Source organism: Triticum aestivum, chromosome 1D (genome assembly GCF_018294505.1).
Source record: "Triticum aestivum cultivar Chinese Spring chromosome 1D, IWGSC CS RefSeq v2.1, whole genome shotgun sequence".
NCBI lineage: Eukaryota > Viridiplantae > Streptophyta > Magnoliopsida > Poales > Poaceae > Triticum > Triticum aestivum.
This window is the reverse complement of record NC_057796.1, coordinates 351,116,395-351,136,325: the sequence shown is the minus strand read 5'-3', so window position 1 is coordinate 351,136,325 and position 19,931 is coordinate 351,116,395. Positions and strand designations below refer to the sequence as shown.

Here is a 19,931-nt window from a genome sequence, read left to right as displayed (position 1 = left end):
GAGATAATTGCTGTCCTCCGAGTCTCCATATGTGGCCTGTTCATCAAGGCTGTCTTGCCCGCTTTCCTGTTCCTCCTGTTCGGATTCTACCTCAACAGGGTCTTCATTGTCCAGAGTGTTATCTTCTCTGGTGCTAGCAGTGTTTTCTCTTGGGAGATGTGGCTTGGAGCGGCGCCGTGGGCGCCGGTGTTCGGACTGTGTACCAGGAGATTTATTCTCGACTGGATCCTCCTTGTCATCGTCGAGAGCGTCGTCGTGTGTGTCTATCATACACACGTCATACCAGGAAGTGGCCATCCCGTGTCTAGCGGGTGGAAGGCTCTGGCCCTGCCCCTCATCGTCGTCCATACCGGCGATGTCTTCGGAGCGGGGGTTAGGCGTGTTGGTTGGGTCCTCTACAGTGGCTATAAAGTGGGTGGTGGGCGGGGAGCAAATTTCTCCATCATCGGCCGTAAGTTCGAACCGAACATAGTTCAGCAACGAGCCATCTGCCAGGGATAGGTTTTTTAATGAGTTTAGTAGGTCGCCCATGGGCGAGTTTTGGAAACCATCTGCGGCGCTGAACTTGAAGATCGATAACCGATCGAGTTCGGTGTCCGCGGACACGCAGGGTTTGGAACTCGACACCGGAGAAGAGTCCGGGGTTCCGTTGATGCAGATGCCGTACGCGGCGGAATCTGCGAGCGGCTCCAACGCCGCAGAATCGGTAGCCCCCGCGATGGGCTTGAGCTTCCCATCTTCGGGGGACTTGATCTGCTCCGGGTCTAAGGCCAGAGTCGCTGCAGGAGCTTTTTCCTGGATGCGGCCCGATGACAGGTTTAAGCCATGTCCATCTGGGCGGCAGGGAGCGATTGCCGCGGTCTCGAATCCGTCGAAGATCAAGTATCCACGGATGTCCACAACGTAGTTTGAGCTTTCGAATTTGACCTGATGGCCAGGGGCGTAGCTGTCGATCTGCTCCAGATGGCCAAGCGAGTTGGCCCGCAGTACGAAGCCGCCGAACATGAAGATCTGTCCGGGGAGAAAGGTTTCTCCCTGGACACCATCATCATCGACGATTGAAGGGGCCATCAAACCTTTTGACGACGGCACAGTGGAACTCTCAATGAAAGCACCAATGTCGGTGTCAAAACCGGCGGATCTCGGGTAGGGGGTCCCGAACTGTGCGTCTAGGATCGGTGGTAACAGGAGACGGGGGACACGATGTTTACCCAGGTTCGGGCCCTCTCTATGGAGGTAATACCCTACTTCCTGCTTGACTGATCTTGATGAATATGAGTGTTACAAGAGTTGATCTACCACGAGATCGTAATGGCTAAACCCTAGAAGTCTAGCCTATGTGTATATGGTAATGAATGTGTCCTATCCGGACTATGCTCTCCGGTTTATATAGACACCGGAGAGATCTAGGGTTACATGGAGTCGGTTACATAAGAAGGAATCTTCACAGCTGGTCGCCTAGCTTGCCTTCCACGCCAAGGAAAGTCCAATCCGGACACGAGTATGGTCTTCGGTCTTCATGTCTTCACAGCCCATCAGTCCGGCCCATGGATAGCAGGCCGGACACCCGAGGACCCCTTAGCCCAGCACTCCCTCAGCCACTGCACCCGCCGCAGGGCGGGGGCCAGGGCTCGGAGCCCCCTGGCCCCGTCATCGGTGTCGGCCGCCGGAGCTGGGAGCGAGACGCCTGCCATGAGGGTGGAGCGCGGTGGTGGCGGAGCGCAGATTGGTGGGAGGGAAGCTACGGCGCACCCCTACCTGGCGCACCAAATATCGGATCACGGGTTCCGGCAAAACCCTTAAGGTTCGAACTCTGGGGTGCGCGGGAAGTTCTCCCCCTACCGATCCACGTCCTAACTTGCTAAGATCTCAAGGGAAAACTCAACAAACTCACAACACGAGGGACACAAGATTTATACTGGTTCGGGCCACCATTGTGGTTTAACACCCTACTCCAGTGTGGTGGTGGTGGATTGCCTCTTGGGCTATGGATGAACAGTTACAAGGGGAAGAACAGCCTCCTGAGGTTGAGGTGTTCTTGCGCTCTGTGTGTGGGTGAGGATCGCTCTCCCTCCTACCGTGGTGGTTGGTCCTATTTATAGAGGCCCTGGTCCTCTCCCCAAATATTGAGCGGGAAGGGAGCCAACAACGGCCAATTTGAAAGGGGACAACTAGTACAGCTTATCCTGACAAAAGCGGTCTTCGCCTGCAAAAGGCTCTGGTGGTAACGCCGCCTCGTGCTCCATGGTGACCTCCGTCTTGCCGTCCTGCTGGTCTTGGTCTCGTTGCACCGATACGGAAACCTTTGCTTGACGCCTCGGTACTCCGCGCCTGCGCTCGCTTCCTTAGCACCAAAGGGGAAACAAGGACACTGCGCGCGCCTGGCGCCCGCCTGATCTTGATCATCATGGCTCACGTCACGAGAACCTCGCGAGGTTTGCCTTGCCTTGATCTCTCCGCCCCTCGCGAGCCAACCTGGTGAGGCCGCTCCTGAGGAGGTCTTGTGTCGTCTGCCTCGCGAGGCTTGGCCCCTCGCGAGGGTCTTGAATGCCTCGTTGATGAAGACGGGCCGTATGGGCCCATGCGCTGAGCCACGCCGTGGGCCGCAGGCAGGCAAGTCTGGGGACCCCGTTCCCAGAACGCTGAGAGTTCCTATCGAAGATCCAATTTCTGCAAATCCATCTTTATATAAGTAAAGTTCCCGGCCATCCAATATGCTACATCCCATACATAGAAAAACTTACAAAAGGCTCCTAACTCTCCACCACTTAGCAACGGTTAGTTAATACATGTCTTAACAGGAAGTACGCATCAGCAGCTAATTAACTTGGAATAGAGGTTTCCATCGGTACAAATTAAAAGCTTAGTCAGACGAACCTTGCAAAAATGTTGCCCTCTAAGATCAGAGATGAGGTGCAGGGATGTTCAAGTTGTCAATCTCCTCTCAAGGTTTCCAGATCGGTGTGCTTGAGGTCGATCCGGTACTGAACCTACTAATTTGGTGAGGTTAGGGTTCAACAAAAAGAGAAGTGCCTATGTGGAAGGGGGTGAGAGAAGAGGTGGAGGAGGAGACCTACCAGGGACTGTGGTGCTCAACTGGGGGGGTCACCGGCCGCTGCTCCCGGCAGCAGGACGAAGGTCGGAGCAGAGCAACTAGGGGTCACCGAACGCTGCTCCCGGCGGCAGAACGGAGCACGGGGCAGAGCAACTGGGTCGAGTGGAGCCGTGGAGGGAAGGGAAAGGTGAGGAATAGGACATGGGAGAGGAGAAGAACGAAGGAAGAGGGATCAGCGGAGGAGGGAAGGCTCGCTGGCGGCGGCGAATCGGAGCGCCATGGATGTGCGGGATCGGGGAGGGGGAGGGGGAGGAGAGCTGCGGAAAATCTACGGGAATGACGGGGTGGGGTCTGGGATTTGGGTACAGTACGATTGAGGGGGGGAGGGATTTGGGTGGAAATGGCAATTCAATTCCAATGGTCAATTTCGTGGCAGCCAAACAAGTTGAACCCGGAATTGGCAAATGAAATCCACCAAATCCACCCCAAATGATGGGTACCAAACGAGTTGTGAAAGAAAAGGGTATTAAAGCAGAAGATGTTAAGAATTTACCACCTATTGAAGAAATACATGGTCTTGATAACCCAACACAGGTAGTAAAGGTTAATTCTCTCTATAGATTTGATGAAGGTGACATTCCTCATTATAAGTCTGCTAGCCAATGCTTAGATGAGTTTGATAATTTTATTGTTAAACAAGAAAACTTCAATGCTTATGTTGGTAGACAATTGAAACGTAATGCTTATATGATTGAACACTTGAGTGATTATATGTCTAGAGTTAAAGGTGAACTTAAACTTATTAGTAAACATGCTTCTATGGTTACCACTCAAGTAGAACAAGTGTTTAAAGCTCAAAATGATTTGCCCAATGAATTAAATAACAAGAAAAATGATAATGATGTTAGAGTTATGACTAGAGGGGGTAAAATGACTCAGGAACCTTTGTATCCTGAAGGCCACCCTAAGGAATTGAGCAAGATTCTCAGAGAACTCATGTTGATGCACCTAGTCCTTCTAAGAAGAAGAAAAAGAAAAATGATAGGACTTAGCATGCTTCTAGCGAACCTGTTCTTGACACACCTGAGAATCCCAATGATATTTCTATTTATGATGCTGAAACACAATCTGGTAATGAACATGAACCTAGTGATAATTTTAATGATGATGTTCATGTTGATGCTCAACCTAGCAATAACAATGATGTAGAGATTGAACCTGCTGTTGATCTTGATAACCCACAATCAAAGAATCAACGTTATGATAAGAGAGACTTCGTTGCTAGGAAGCACGGTAAATAAAGAGAACCATGGGTTCAGAAACCCATGCCTTTCCCTCCCAAACCATCCAAGAAAAAGGATGATGAGGATTTTGAGCAATTTTCTGAAATGATTAGACCTATCTTTTTGCATATGTGTTTGACTGATATGCTTAAAATGAATCCTTATGCTAAGTATATGAAAGAAATTGTTACAAATAAAAGAAAGATATCGGAAGCTAAAATTTCCACCATGCTTGCTAATTATACTTTTAAAGGTGGAATACCAAAGAAACCTGGAGATCCAGGAGTACCAACTATACCATGCTCCATTAAAAAAACTATGTTAAAACTGCTTTATGTGATCTTGGAGCCGGTGTTAGTGTTATGCCTCTCTCTTTATATCGTAGACTTGATTTGAATAAGTTGACACCTACTGAAATATCTTTGCAAATGGCTAGTAAATCAACAGCTATACCTCTCGGTATTTGTGAGGATGTGCCTGTTGTTGTTGCAAACGTTACTATTTTAACGGACTTTGTTATTCTTGATATTCCCGAGGACGATAGTATGTCGATTATCCTTGGTAGACCCTTTTTGAATACTGCAGGGGCTGTTATTGATTGTACCAAAGGCAATGTCACTTTTCATGTTAATGGTAATGAGCATACGGTACACTTTTCGAGGAAACAACCTCAAGTCCACAGTATAAATTCTATTGGAAAAATTTCAACAATCACTATTGGAGGTTTTGAATTTCCTCTTCCGACTGTCAAGAAGAAATATGATATTCTTATTGTTGGGATGTGCATATCCCCGTTGAGGTAACCTAGTGTTATTCGAAAATTCTCCGGTTTCATGTTATTCGGAAAGAGTTTGTTAACAAGACTTGATCAACCTTGTTAGTGGATTCCTTTTGATGAGCATGAGATGGATGAAGTTAGAAAGCACGACTCTCTGTACCCTCCTTTTACTTTCTGTTATTTAGATTAAATAAAGCAAAAATTAGTATTTTCTGTCTGTTTTCTGAATTATCATAAAAATACCTCGAAAATAGAAGTTCTCCAAATGTCCTAAAATTGAAATATGATTTTTTTTGTAGAATATTTAAGAATTTCTGGCACTGAGAACACACCAGAGGGGCCACCACCTGGCCACGAGGGTCCAGGGCGCGCTCACCCCCCGGGGCGCGCCCCCTGCCTCGTGGGCCCCACGTGGACCCCCTCCACTTATTCCTGCACCCATTCACTTCGTCTTCCTCCAGAAAAAAGCCTCCCAGCTCAAACCCGTGTTCTAGCTCATCTTGCTGCCATTTTCGATCTCCTTGCTCAAAGCTCCATTCACAAAACTGTTTTGGGGGATTGTTCTTCGGTATGTGACTCGTCCAATGGTCTAATTAGTTTTGGTTCTAGTGCTTTATTCATTGCAATTTTTTGCTGCTTAGGTGACCCTGTTCTTGAGCTTGCATGTCAAATTTATATGGTCCCAAGTAGTTCTAATGCATGATATAGCCTCTAGGCACTTGTGGGAGTAGTTGCTATCAATGTTGTTGAGTTTGGTTCACTTTTATTTTGAGTCACTAAAAATTTCAGAGGAAGAAATATGTTTAGGAAAATGTACCAAGGTGGTTCCTCAAGGAAGCAAGGCCCAAGGCTCGCGATACGTGAGGCGGACAATGAACTACCAAGGGAAGCTCATGTGCGGCCTTGTGAATGGCCGTCAGAGGAGTTTATGGTCGGAGCAAGTCTCAAGGATGAATTTGACGCGTACGTGCGTAATGCTGATCTTGAGGGCTTCGTATCAGATAAGTGCCCGCAATACCGTTACCTAACTGATTCCTTTGTGAGAAGGTTTAAATTTACATCCTCGTGCAATTCTCACACTGTTTTATTTGATCTTTATGATAAATCATATACCATGGATTTAGAAGATTTTAATATTGCTTGTAAACTCCCACAGTGGGGCAATGGTGAACCTCGCAAATCTGAATATAAAGATTTTCTTGCTAGTATCACTGTGGGGGAATCTAGAGAAATCACACAAGCTACCATAGGGAGCATTCATTCTCCTCCCATACATTATTGTGCTCTCTTTATAGGTAGATGCATTAACGGTAAAGATGAAGCTTGTCACATGTGCGTTCCAGATCTTTGTGTCCTCAAGAGTGTGGTATTAGGAGATAAACAATATAACCTGGGGGCCGTTGTTGAACGAAGGTTGCATCTTAACGGTTTAAGTGGAGACTTGTTTAGTGTAATTTATGCAACTCGTGTAGCTAATTATCTTGATGTACCCATACATGCAAATGACATGGAATTGCCTCTTGCTTATCTAGATTATAATGCTATGGTTCGCCATCAGTTTGTTGAGAGGAATGAACAGTTCCTCCTGTACCGACTAATCTTCGACGGACGTCGCACTGTCCATGTTGCTCTCCAGCCCCTACTTTCTTTGACTTTCGGGCAAAAAGGAGATATGTCATAACCAGGGAGGAGGTGAACGAGTATGAGAGGAGGACGGAGGCAGCTCGCCTCCAAGCTGCAGCTCGTCAGGCAGTAGCCGCTGCATCTCAGTACGAGCCCAGCTACAACTTTGGATGTCCGCCAGGCCAGCCGTGGCCCTAGACCAACTTAGGCCAAAAGCCTAAGCTTGGGGGACTACGTATTTCTCACCGACATTACATTCATGTTCACACACTCATGCCAGTTGTCGGTGCTCATACTTTTTCATTGTACTATCCATGCTAGTTTATTTTCTTTTCTAAGCTTCTTCTTGTGTGTTTGAATAACCTGAAGAAAAAACAAAAAAAATAGTTTTAGTTTTTAGCTAGTTTACTTTCCATGCCTGTAGTAGTAATAATTAAAAGAAAACCCAAAAAGATTTCTTGTTCTTCTTTTGCTTGTTGGGAGCTTTCCCGTGTAAATAGTTTTATTTTATCTCTTTTGTTTGGGGGTCGAGAGGAGAAGACCATGATGAAAATGTTGAAGTGGCTCTTATATGCATTATTGTTGATTTAACAAAGAGCCCATGTTACCTTGTCTTCTCCTGTGTATTAAATGCTTGCATATTCTAGATTAGTCCAATGCACGTGCACTATTATCCACACCGTTCGGTCGTGCATGTGAAAGGAAATAATGATGACATATGATGGACTGATTGAGATGGGAGAAGCTGGTATGAACTTGACATATCTTGTTTTTGTAAATATGATTAGTTCATCGTTCCTGATTCTGCAAGGACAATTAGAGATTATAGTTGCTCATGCCATGCTTAATTTGTAAGGAGTTTATAATGGTTTACCTTGCGTGCCAACATGCTATTAAAATGATTGTGATGTGGTATGATAGGGTGGTATCCTCCTTTGAACAATTCGAGTGGCTTGACTTGGCACATGTTCACGCATGTAGTTGAAACAAAATCAACATAGCCTCCACGATATTTATGTTCATGGTGAATTATATCCTACTCATGCTTGCACTCAGTGTTGATTAATTTTAATGCATGTTCAGGACTGTTGTCGCTCTCTAGTTGGTCGCTTCCCAGTCTCTTTCTAGCCTTCACTTGTACTAAGCGGGAATACTGCTTGTGCATCCACTTCCATAAACCCCAAAGTTATTCCATATGAGTCCACCATACCTTCCTATATGCGGTATCTACCTGCCATTCCAAGTAAATTTGTATGTGCCAAACTCTAAACCTTCAAATGAAATTTTGTTTTGTATGCTCCAATAGCTCATGTATCAACTAGGGTTGTCTATATCTTCCATGCTAGGTGGGTTATTCTCACGATGAGCGGACTCCGCTCCTCACTCACGAGAAAATGGCCGGTAACCGGGATGCCCAGTCCCATGCTCAAACCAAATCAAAATAATTGCAAACAAAACTCCCCAGGATTGTTGTTAGTTGGAGGCACCCGTTGTTTCTGGCAAGCCATCGATTGATGCTTGTTGGGGGTGGGGGAGTATAAACTTTACCATTCTGTTTGGGAACCGCCTATAATGTGTGTAGCATGGAAGATATCGAGATCTCTCGGTTGTTATGTTGACAATGAAAGTATGCCACTCAAAATATTATTTATCTCTATTTCAAAAATCGAGCTCTGGCACCTCTACAAATCCCTGCTTCCCTCTGCGAAGGGCCTATCTATTACTTTTATGTTGAGTCATCATCCTCTTATTAAAAAGCACCAGTTGGAGAGCACCGCTGTCATTTGCATGCATTACTATTAGTTTACATTGAGTATGACTGGAACTCTTTTACCATGAATTACAATGTCTAGTCAGTCCTTGATCTTCAGAGGTGCTCTGCATTTATGTTTTGAGGTCTCAGAAACGGCTAGCGAGATACCATCTTGTTATATCATATTATGATTGTTTTGAGAAAGTGTTGTCATCCGAGATTTATTATTATTGCTTGCTAGTTGATTATGCCATTGATATGAGTAAACATGAGACCTAAGTGTTATTGTGAATATGGTTAGTTCATAATCTTTGCTGAAAACTTGAATGCTGGCTTTACATATTTACAACAACAAGAGCAAACAGAGTTTGTAAAAGTTTTTCTTTATCACTTTCAGTTTGTCAACTGAATTGCTTGAGGACAAGCAAAGGTTTAAGCTTGGGGGAGTTGATACATCTCCAACGTATCTACTTTTCCAAACACTTTTGCCCTTCTTTTGGACTCTAACTTGCATGATTTGAATGGAACTAACCCGGACTGACGCTGTTTTCAGCAGAATTGCCATGGTGTTATTTTTGTGCAGAAATAAAAGTTCTCGGAATGACCTGAAACTTCACAGAGAGTATTTTTGGAATAAATAAAAAATACTGGCGAAACAATCAACACCAGGGGGCCACACCCTGTCCACGGGGGTGAAAGGTGCGCCCACCCCCTTGGGGCGCGCCCCCTGCCTCGTGGGCCCCCTGAGGCTCCACCGACCTCAACTCCAACTCTATATATTCACGTTCGGGGAGAAAAAAATCAGAGAGAAGGATTCATCGCGTCTTACGATACGGAGCCGCCGCCAAGCCCTAATCTCTCTCGGGAGAGCTGATCTGGAGTCCGTTCGGGGCTCCGGAGAGGGGAATCCATCGTCGTCGTCATCATCAACCTTCCTCCATCACCAATTTCATGATGCTCACCGTCGTGCGTGAGTAATTCCATCGTAGGCTTGCTGGACGGTGATGGGTTGGATGAGATTTATCATGTAATCGAGTTAGTTTTGTTAGGGTTTGATCCCTAGTATCCACTATGTTCTGAGATTGATGTTGCTATGACTTTGCTATGCTTAATGCTTATCACTAGGGCTCGAGTGCCATGATTTCAGATCTGAACCTATTATGTTTTCATGAATATATGTGAGTTCTTGATTCTATTCTGCAAGTCAATAGTCACCTACTATGTGTTATAATCCGGTAAACCCGAAGTGACAATAATCGGGACCACTCCCGGTGATGACCGTAGTTTGAGGAGTTCATGTATTCACTAAGTGTTAATGCTTTGGTCCGGTACTCTATTACAAGGAGGCCTTAATATCCCTTAGTTTCCAATAGGACCCCGCTGCCACGGGAGGGTAGGACAAAAGATGTCATGCAAGTTCTTTTCCATAAGCACGTATGACTATATTCGGAATACATGCCTACATTACATTGATGAACTGGAGCTAGTTCTGTGTCACCCTATGTTATAACTGTTGCATGAGGAATCGCATCCGACATAATTATCCATCATTGATCCATTGCCTATGAGCTTTTCACATATTGACCTTTGCTTAGTTACTTTTCCGTTGCCACTGTTACAATTACTACAAAGTTGTTACTGTTACTTTTGCCACCATTACCATTACTTCCATACTACTTTGCTACTAAATACTTTGCTGCAGATATTAAGTTTTCCAGGTGCGGTTGAATTGACAACTCAACTGCTAATACTCGAGAATATTCTTTCGCTCCCCTTGTGTCGAATCAATAAATTTGGGTTGAATACTCTACCCTCAAAAACTGTTGCGATCCCCTATACTTGTGGGTTATCAGTGTGTGTATATGACACGGTAAATCAAGCACATCATTTCCCGCTTGATCTTTCACTTTCTTGGGGATCCAAGGACCCTTAGGCTTTCCTTTGAACTTCCCTTGGTTCACAACTGCAGCCTCACCAGGACCTGCGGGTTTGGCTTTGCGTTTCTGCTTCCGACCGAAATTCCCTCCTCCGGCGTCCTGGGCGACTGGTTTGTTCTTACCACTGCGGAGTCGGTCTTCTTCCTCACCGTTAGCGTACCGAGTGGCTATTTCCATCATCCGAGCCAGAGACATGTCCCCTGTCCGACCGAATTTCAGGTTAAGCTCTCTATACCAAACGCCCTCTTGAAGGCGCAAACTGCTTGATGCTCTGACACATTCTCCATGGTGTGATGAAGAGTGGTCCATCTCTGGATGTAATCTCTCAAAGTTTTATTCTGCTTCTGGACACAATGATGTAATTCAGTCAACCCTGCAGGTCGTTTGCAAGTGCCTTCAAAGGTCCTGACAAACACTCGGGCCAATTCTTCCCAACTGAAGATGGTACCAGGAGCCAACTAATTCAACCAAGTTCTGGCTGAGCCCTCTAGCATCAGGGGGAGGTGCTTCATGGCTACATCATCATTGCCGCCACCAATCTGCATAGGCCAAGTGTCTGGCTTCGACTCACCAGTGAACTTGCTTACTCCCGTCGCCAACCTGAAGTTAGGAGGGATCTCGGCAGCTCTGATGGCTCTGCTGAAACATGCACTCTGCCGCCAATCGGACGATTTCTGTCCTGTCCTTCTCTGTGTGCCCGGTTCCTGTCGACCAGACCTTGCACAAGAATTGATCTTGCATCAAACCCAGGCTCTCTTGGGTCGACTGGGATCCTTCGCTCATCGCCATATGGGCGCCTGTCATCGTATTGCCGGGGCGCATACGACCCGCCCTCGGAGGTGGCGTAGGCACTCGATGGCGGTCATCACGGCCAAGTCGATAATCATACTGCTCGTGGTTCCGACCCAGGTACTGCTCTTGGCGGTGCCCACGACTCACGCCGCAGAGGCGATCTTGGGCTGCGAGCCGACTGGACTGTGTCCGCCACCACAGACCAGCTATGGATCCTGTTGCGCGACTGAGAAACGACTCTGTTTTGCTCACCTGCCGCCTGGAGCAGCGCTTGGATTTGCATCAAACCTATTCCAGCCTCTGATTAGGACGGCTGAATCGACTCTGCTATACGGGCTGCAACTGTAAGATTCTGGATTGGAGTGAGGTATACCTGGGGCTCAGGCAGAAACAACTGTCGTTGCCGTCGACTGGATTCGGGAACTAGTCGACGGGCACGCTCGTCGAGTGAATGCTGAAGGTTCTCCAGACGCGCACGCTCGGCCAAGGTGGCCAGGTGCGCGACCTCCAGGGCCCGCGCCTTGGAAGTCTCCCCCATGATGGGGGTCTGGAGCGCCTCCACGTTGCGGTGATGCAGCTCCGAAGTGAGGGCTTGGGGTTCATACTCATCGTGAGCATATGGCGGACCATCGCCGCCGCCGCCACCGCTGGGACGGTACCCAGGCGGGCTGCGGCGGGAATCGACCATAAGGACCTCCGCCGCGGGGTCACTGCTTCCGCACTCGGAAAGAGTGTCTACGGAGCCAGTCGACTGGACCGTAGAGGGATTCGTCGTTATCGATTGCCGCAACTTGGGGGTGGCAGACTGGCGGGCCACCACGTGTTTCACCCAACGCTGGAGCCGCGATCCACCGGACCGCTTGCGACGACGTACAGCGGGGAGAGTGGATGATGAAGGAGCCGACCAATACTGGGTCGACGGCTGCCGTAGAAGGACGCCACAGGCACTCGCGTGAAAGTGCGCCGCCCCGCGGACTGAAAGGGCCTCGACGTCGAGGGGGGCCTCCTGGAGACAGGCGGAGTCGTCGGCGATGAAGACGAGCGCGCCGAGTCGGATCTCGCGGCCCAAAGCCAAACCACCGCCAGAAACCATGTTGATGAAGACTGAAAATACTGCAACCTCACCGGAAGTCGCTAAGACGCCTGTCCCACGGTGGGCGCCAACTGTCGTGGTACTAAGTCTGACAATAAGAATAGGGGGTATGTATGAGGAGGCAAGGTCCTAACTACGGCGAGGTTGTACACACGAGTTTACGAGTTCAGGCCCCTCTCGGAAGAGGTAAAAGCCCTACGTCTCGGTGCCCTGAGGCGGTCGATTGGAATATGAGTGTTTGTGTTATAGGGGGTGCGAACCCTTGAGCCAGTGGAGGGGGTGGCTTATATAGAGTGCCCAGGACCCCAGCCATCCCACGTTACACAGGGTTCAATGTATACTAAGACAGGGCGTTACTGGTAACGCCAGCTATAAAGAGCTATAAATGACCTTTAGACTACAGAGTGAACGCCTGACCGTTGCCATCCTGAGTGACTTTAGATTTTATGTACTCCGAGCGGTTTCTTGTATGGTCGAGTGACTTCATCCTGGTCGAATGGAATTGGGGTATCCGAGTGGGATAATTGGTCGAGTGGATTGCACTCCAAGGTTACTTCAGTCGGTATCCTTTGTTATACTTTGAATGTTCTTGACCCTAGGGTAGTGACTTTGGGTAGGGTGTCAAGGTCAGGCCTGTAACCCTACCCTAGGTCCATGGCATCGTCATTGGGTGGGTAATATGGACCTTTTCCTAGTTAAGACTTAAGAATCACTTGATACTATGGAGTTTGAACAAAATCTCCATTACCGAATCAATCATTGACATGGCCAATAGAAACCACATTGCGTTCCTTTTGGTAGTCCCGTTCCATCGTAAGATCATATTTTGAACAGAGAAATTCTACGAGCGAATAAGCCTTACCAGTTGCCAGTAGTACCAGCGCATTTTCTTAAAGACTTTCCTGTGAATACAACACCAATCTTAATTTACACCTTGCTAGTCAGATGCTCACATATTTGATGATAATCCTGTGTCAGTTTCAGAAGCTATTTGAACCTCATTACATTGACAACTCATCAAGCACGAGGCATATATTCTCTCATGACTGAAGACCTGAAGTACACGTAGGAGGAGTCTGTGCTTCCTGTATGTGATCATCATGTGCTGTTTCATCAGCCTCTTGAATTCTGTCCTTGTCTGCTCGAAGAGATGCCTTCCCCACACCTCTTGACACTTCACAATTTGACAACAATAACTCAGCAACTCCATGTCGGTGATGTCATAATCAAACACTTCCACTATGAATCCACTAACTCAGCATCTGTCTGCAATGTTATAATCCTCCCAAAAACTGTCTTGTTGAGTTGCCAAGTCATCTCATTTGCACTTCCCATCCACCAGGTGCCTGTATTTTTCTTCAAAGCATACACTGCACTACTGCAGTGTATGCCACCAGGCTTGCCAAACAGCTCAAGTGCTTCAAAATCCATTGAGCACTATATGGAACTAATTATACATTTTTTGATTCAGAGACAGAAACGTCAAGTTCAACTGAACTATATCCAGGAAGCTTGTCGACTTTAACTTCCTTCATGAAGCCTCTTATTCTCTCTGCATCACCATACCTTCCAGCATCTGAATATATGTTTGCCAAGCTCATGTAGTAGCCGCTCTTTGCAGGAGACATGCTCATCAATCTCTTTGAAATCCGTTCAGCAGCGTCCATTTCACCATGCGCTCGGCAAGCTGCCAACACACTACCAAGGATAGCCTCGTCAGGCTGGCAAGGCATTTCCTCTATGAGATTTACTGCCTCAAGAACACGGCCTGCCCTTGTCTGCTCGAAGAAATGCCTTCCCCGCACCTCTTGACACTTCACAACTTGACAATACTAACTCAGCAACTACCATGTCACTAATGTCATAATCAAACACTTCCACTATGAGTGCACTAACTCAGCATCTCTCTGTAATGTTATAATCCTCCCCAAAAACTGTCTTGTTGAGTTGCCAAGTCATCTCATTTGCACTTCCCATCCACCAGGTGCCTATATTTTTCTTCAAAGCATACACTGCACTGAGTGTATGCCACCAGGCTTGCCAAACAGCTCAAATGCTTCAAAATCCATTGCGCACTATATGGAACTAATTATACATTTTTTGATTCAGAGACAGAAACATCGAGTTCAACTGAACTATATCCAGGAAGCTTGTCGACTTTAACTTCCTTCATGAAGCCTCTTATTCTCTCTGCATCACCATACCTTCCAGCATCTGAATATATGTTTGCCAAGCTCATGTAGTAGCCGCTCTTTGCAGGAGACATGCTCATCAATCTCTTTGAAATCCGTTCAGCAGCGTCCATTTCACCATGCACTCGGCAAGCTGCCAACACACTACCAAGGATAGCCTCGTCAGGCTGGCAAGGCATTTCCTCTATGAGATTTACTGCCTCAAGAACACGGCCTGCCCTCCCTAACGCATCAGCCATGCAAGAGTAATGCTTAAGCTCACGCTTGATGCCCCGCTGTTTCATCTGCTCGAATATAGCATACGCTTTGTCCACCATGCCTGAATGCGCACAGGCCGACAGGGCACCAAGAAAGGTGACTGAGTTCTGTTCCACTCCTTTGGCCACCATTTCATCAAAGAGCCTCAGAGCAACATCAGGACGCCCATTCAAACCATGGCCAACAATCAGAGCACTCCACGAGATAACATCCCGCCTGGGCATCGCAGAAAATACGCATTCGGCGGATTCAAGCTCGCCGCACTTGACGTACATGTCCACAAGCGCGTTCCCCAGAGACAGCGGCATCCCCAGGAACATCCGGACGCAGCATGCGTGCACGCTTCTCCCATGGCGCCGCCACCCGAGCTGGCCACACGCGAGAAGAAGGCTGACCATGACCACCGCATCCAGCTGCACCTCGGCCACCACCATCCCCTGGAACAGCCGCAGAGCCTCCTCTGGCTGCCCACCCTGCGCGTACGCGGACAGCATGGACGTCCACAGAACGGCATCCCTCTCGCGCATTCCGTCGAACAGCCTCCGCGCGTCGGGGAGGTTGGGCATGCCCGCGTAGCACTGCACGAGCGCGGACGCCACGAAGAGGTTTCCGTGGGCGCCAAGCTTGACGGAGAGGGCGTGCGAGGAGGCGGCCAGGGCGGCGGAGCCGGTGAGCGCGCAGCTGCGGAGGACCGGGGGCAGGGTGAAGTGGTCGGGCGGGAAGCCCCGCGCGAGCATGTCACGGAAGGCGAGGAGCGCCAGCGAGGGGCGGCCGGAGCGCGCGAGCGAGGCGACGAGGGCGTTGAAGGTGGCGAGCGTGGCGGGAGCCGGCATGCGGTGCGGCCGAGAGCGTGGCAACGCCGGTCGTCGTGTCTCGTCCGAACGGCGGAGCTTTTTGTCTCTTTTTTTTTTCCTTTCTTTCTGACTAAGACCGAAGAGCGCGGAGTTTTTCCTGACGAAGGAGAAGTGGGCTCGCCAACTAAACAGAGTGGAGTTTTCTTGTTTTGTGCAGGGACCAACAGGATGAAGTTGACGGAAGCCTGTTAGACTTTTGGGTTGCTGGGCCTTTTCTCTCATTTCTGTGCCCGGCAGGAATGGACAACAGAGTTGGCCATCAAATTTTGCTAAAAAAAATGTTGGCCATCAAATAATTTCTGGTAACACTTCATGAAGTGTAAAAAATAGTTTGCGCAATTTTTCTCACGTTCATCAAGCATTAAAAATGATCATGAAGTGTGAAAAATAGTTTGCGCAATTTCTAAAACTGTTCACAACGATCAAAAAATGGTTGGTGTAATTATTCAAATTTCCAAATTAATTTTACCACATTTTATATAAAAATCCTGAAAATGTAAAAACATCGTGTGATTAATTTATAGTAAAATGTTCATACATTTAAAATAATGTTCTTCACAGTTAAAAACAAAGTTCCTGAAATGTAAAATAATCTTCAAGGAATTTCAAAAAATTATTGCATAAAAAATCATGAACAGTTAAGAAATGTTCGCATGTTTTACAAACTATTCATGACATTCGTTAAAAATGTTCAATGTGCATTGATAGTTGTGTCTTGAAAATGTCAGTGTGCATTTAAAAAAAATTAACATGTACAGAATGTACATCATGTATTAGAAAAGTATTCAATGTGTATCTAAAGAATGTTGAACCTGTATGAAAAAATTCGCCATGTATTTTAAAGAAGTCAACATGTATTTTGGAAAACTAAAAGAAAGAAGGAACAGAAAAGGCAGAAAATAAAAAATAGTACAAATGAAAACAAAAAACAAAAACAAAAAATTAAAGAAACAAAAAAAGGGGAAGAAAACCGCATGGATGATTCCAAACCAACCACTACTCTACATGGAACTTTCTCAGAACCCCTCAGGGAGCCATTGTTAGGCCGACCCATTACTTGTTCGGTCTCACAATGCAAGGCATAGTCTTCGGAAAAATCCTATATGGCGCTCTAAGCGCCCGTTATAGGATTAACCAGACAGGACGCATACCCCCCACATCGCGATGGTCCGGCCCATTTACTTATTTTATTTTGCTTTTTACAAAAGCAAAAAAGTGTGCTCATGTGAGATTCGAACAACTGACTCCCTGCATCAAGGTTCGTTGTCGTAACCACCCCACAACCCAGAGGGCACTAATTACTTCAATCTTTTTCGGTCTTTTTTTCTGCTTTTCTTTTTCTTTTTCCATCTTTCCTTTTTCTTTTTCCCTTCTTTTATTTTATTTTTTTCCTTTTATTTCTTCTTCCTGGTTTGATGAAATTTTATTTAAATTCATGAACCTTTTTCGAATATCATGAACTTGCATCAAATTCAATGACCATTTTTGAAAATTGATGAACTTTTTTTAAATATGATGATTTTTAAAAATTTTAAAACTTCTTCAAAAACGATATACTTTTCTCCAAAATTGATGAACTTTTTTAAAAAAATTGATGAATTTATTTTAACATTCGGTGAACTTTTTTCTAATTCAATGCACTTTTTTCAGGTTCGACGAACTTATTTCAAATTCGATGGACTGTTTTCAAAATCAATGAAAATCTTTTCAAAATCGGTAAATTGTTTCAAAATCATTGAACATTTTTCAAAATCGAGAAGTTTTTTTCATAATTTGTTATCTTTTTGTGTTATTTTTTCCATATTTATGAATTTTTAAAACCCGGGAACATTTTGTAAATCCACGTTCTTTTTATATTTCACGAACATATTCAAAATCATAAAAAACGGAGGGCGATTTTCCCCCTGAAATAGCAGCTCAGCCAAAAAAAAGGAAAAGAAATCAATGTGAGTTGATCGAGAGCGAAGGAACGAAGCGAAGCAGGAGCGAGGGAACGAAGCCAGAGTGGGCCAGTCCATGAAGGGGGCAGGCGTGCGCGCCAGTTGCTCCCAGTGGCACTTAAGGCGCCACTTAGGAGCTTCCTAGTCTTCGGGACCTTCCCCGTGCATGTAGCCCCGTTCCTATTCAGCGCTTTAAGCACCCATTACAGGCATTCCTGCTAACGGGCGCACACCCCTTCCCCCTTCCATCGGTACTAACGGGCCGGCCCATCGCCCCTTTGGCTATAAGGTTTTATACCGCAAAAAATGGTACTCCAGGTAGAATCGAACATGAGACCTCCAGAATCCATAGACGATGCACTAACGACCGCGACACCCAGCCTGCTGTGAAAACTAACATCTATTCTTTTCCTGTATTCTTTCGAGTTATCCTTTTCCACTTTCCCATTTTTCCATTTTCCATTTTCCATTTTCTGTTTTTTTTCTTTTTTCTCTTCTTCCTTTTTCAAATGGATTAACGTTTTTATGTTTTCTATGAAATTTTTCGAAAATCAATGAACTATGGAGAACTCTTTATTTAGACCGATTGATTTCTGGCTGCCGCAAACCTCCCCGTGAGCCGTCCGATCGGGTTTGATCGTGCGGCGTTGGATTCTCTCACGTGCCCGCCTGGATACTCTCGCTGGCAACACGGGCTTGTTCCAATCGCGTGGTGTCTCGCGGATATCGAAGCAGAGGACTCAGATCCGGGCGCTACCCAGGCAGCAGCTGACGTGAGAGGCGACGCGACGGCATCCGAAGCGGCGAAGCGACGGCGACGGGAAGTGGAGGCGCGCACGGCGACAACTGACAGCATCGACGACGACGCTCCGCCGCACAGGTATTCCACACCCGCCCCCAAATCGAACCGAAATGATAGGTCTCAGTACAGGATAAAGGCTCCCAACGACCCCCTCCAAATTCACAGTGGTACGCATGTGGGAGATCGAGGACCGGCGCTCTAGGGGCGGAGGGGACTTGACAGCGAGATGATTGTGGGACGGAGGGGCTCGTTGGGAGCCTTTAGGTCAGGGACGATAAGGTCAGGGGGTGGTTGCTGGATAGATCGTGTGTGTGTGTGACGAATTTGCTTTGTTTTACATTAGCGAATCCACAGCCAACGCAGCAAATCCACTGTGAGAGGTGATCTGATCTGCTGTTTCACAACAACAGGAATGTTCTTCAAAGATTAGACTGGAAGTGTTGCTTCATTTGTAGCACAGAATCTAGTGTTCTTTATTTAATTTTCAGAGCACTAATTGTAAGCAGCAGCAGGAATGTTTGTTGTCCAGACTGGGATGTACCTTTTTGTTCTCTTTTTTCTAGTAGTGGGCTTGATTCTACGCAACTGGGAGTGGTGCTTCATATGTAGCATAGACTCTAGTTGTTTTGTGTTCATTTCAGAGCAGCGATTTGCAGTTTGCACACAACAGCAGGAATGTTTTGTTGTCCAGACTGGGATGTGCTTTTTGTTTTCTGTTTTCTAGTCATGGACTTGATTCTACGCAAGTGAGAGTGGTGGTGTTTCAGTGCAACACAGACTCTAGTGGTTTTTTTGTTCATTTTTCTAGGACCCCCTTTGTCAAAAAATGAGGCTTGCGACTACATGCATGGTGTGCTACATAATGTGATAACGATTCATTAGTAACTTTGTTTCATCAGCAGGTTTACCTCTTTGCATGTTTGCTGCTAGACAGTGTGTTTTTTCTTATTTTTTGTTATCAGTGGGCAGTGGCTAATCGATGACATACATGCAGTAGGGTATTATATCCAGGGATGATGTGCTCTTTTGTTTTATCGGTAATATGCAAATGTAGAGGTGGGGGTTTATATCCAGGGGTGATGTGTTTTATTTGTTTTGTTGGTAATATGCAGATGTAGTGGTGATGGTTTTTTATCTAGCAATTTGTGTTTCAGCAAGTAGTGGCAATGTAGAGTGTAACGCCCGGGTAATCAAGCTACAGTAATTCCCCGCTAATCATGCCACGTCACCTCGGTTACTGTTGTTAACCGTGCGATGATCCAAAACCGTTTCAAAATTCAAATTTAAATTAATGTCGACAATAAAAGTTTTTCAAAAATTGAAACAAAAATGTTCGGTTGGTGCCGAATATTACAAGGGTAATTATAATAAAGAAAACATATTTTTATAAAATGCCTAAATAAATTAAATTGAAATAAAACAGAAAAAAAAAGAAAAAATACAAAAGAGAAAACAAAAAAAGGAAGGAAACCCCCCACTGGACCCTGGCCCAACTGGACCAACCCCCAGGCCCAGCCGGCCGGCCCACCGACGCCCCCACTCCCTTATCCACTCCTCCCCCCACTCCCACA

At 46.4% G+C, this 19,931-nt stretch overlaps 1 protein-coding gene across 1 annotated transcript; it reads right to left on the bottom strand.

Annotated features, from left to right (window-relative positions):
* Positions 1 to 12,702: 12,702 nt before the first annotated feature.
* On the bottom strand, positions 12,703 to 15,710 carry LOC123182002 (pentatricopeptide repeat-containing protein At4g14170). The gene has a single exon (XM_044594435.1). It carries the CDS (start codon positions 15,595 to 15,597, stop codon positions 14,404 to 14,406), a length of 1,194 nt encoding a protein of 397 aa, XP_044450370.1. The 5' UTR covers positions 15,598 to 15,710; the 3' UTR covers positions 12,703 to 14,403.
* Positions 15,711 to 19,931: the final 4,221 nt, after the last annotated feature.

What these genes read in the sequence shown, in the direction of transcription:
- LOC123182002 (XM_044594435.1), bottom strand. Translation starts at nt 15,597, where the DNA reads ATGCCGGCTCCCGCCACGCTCGCCACCTTCAACGCCCTCGTCGCCTCG.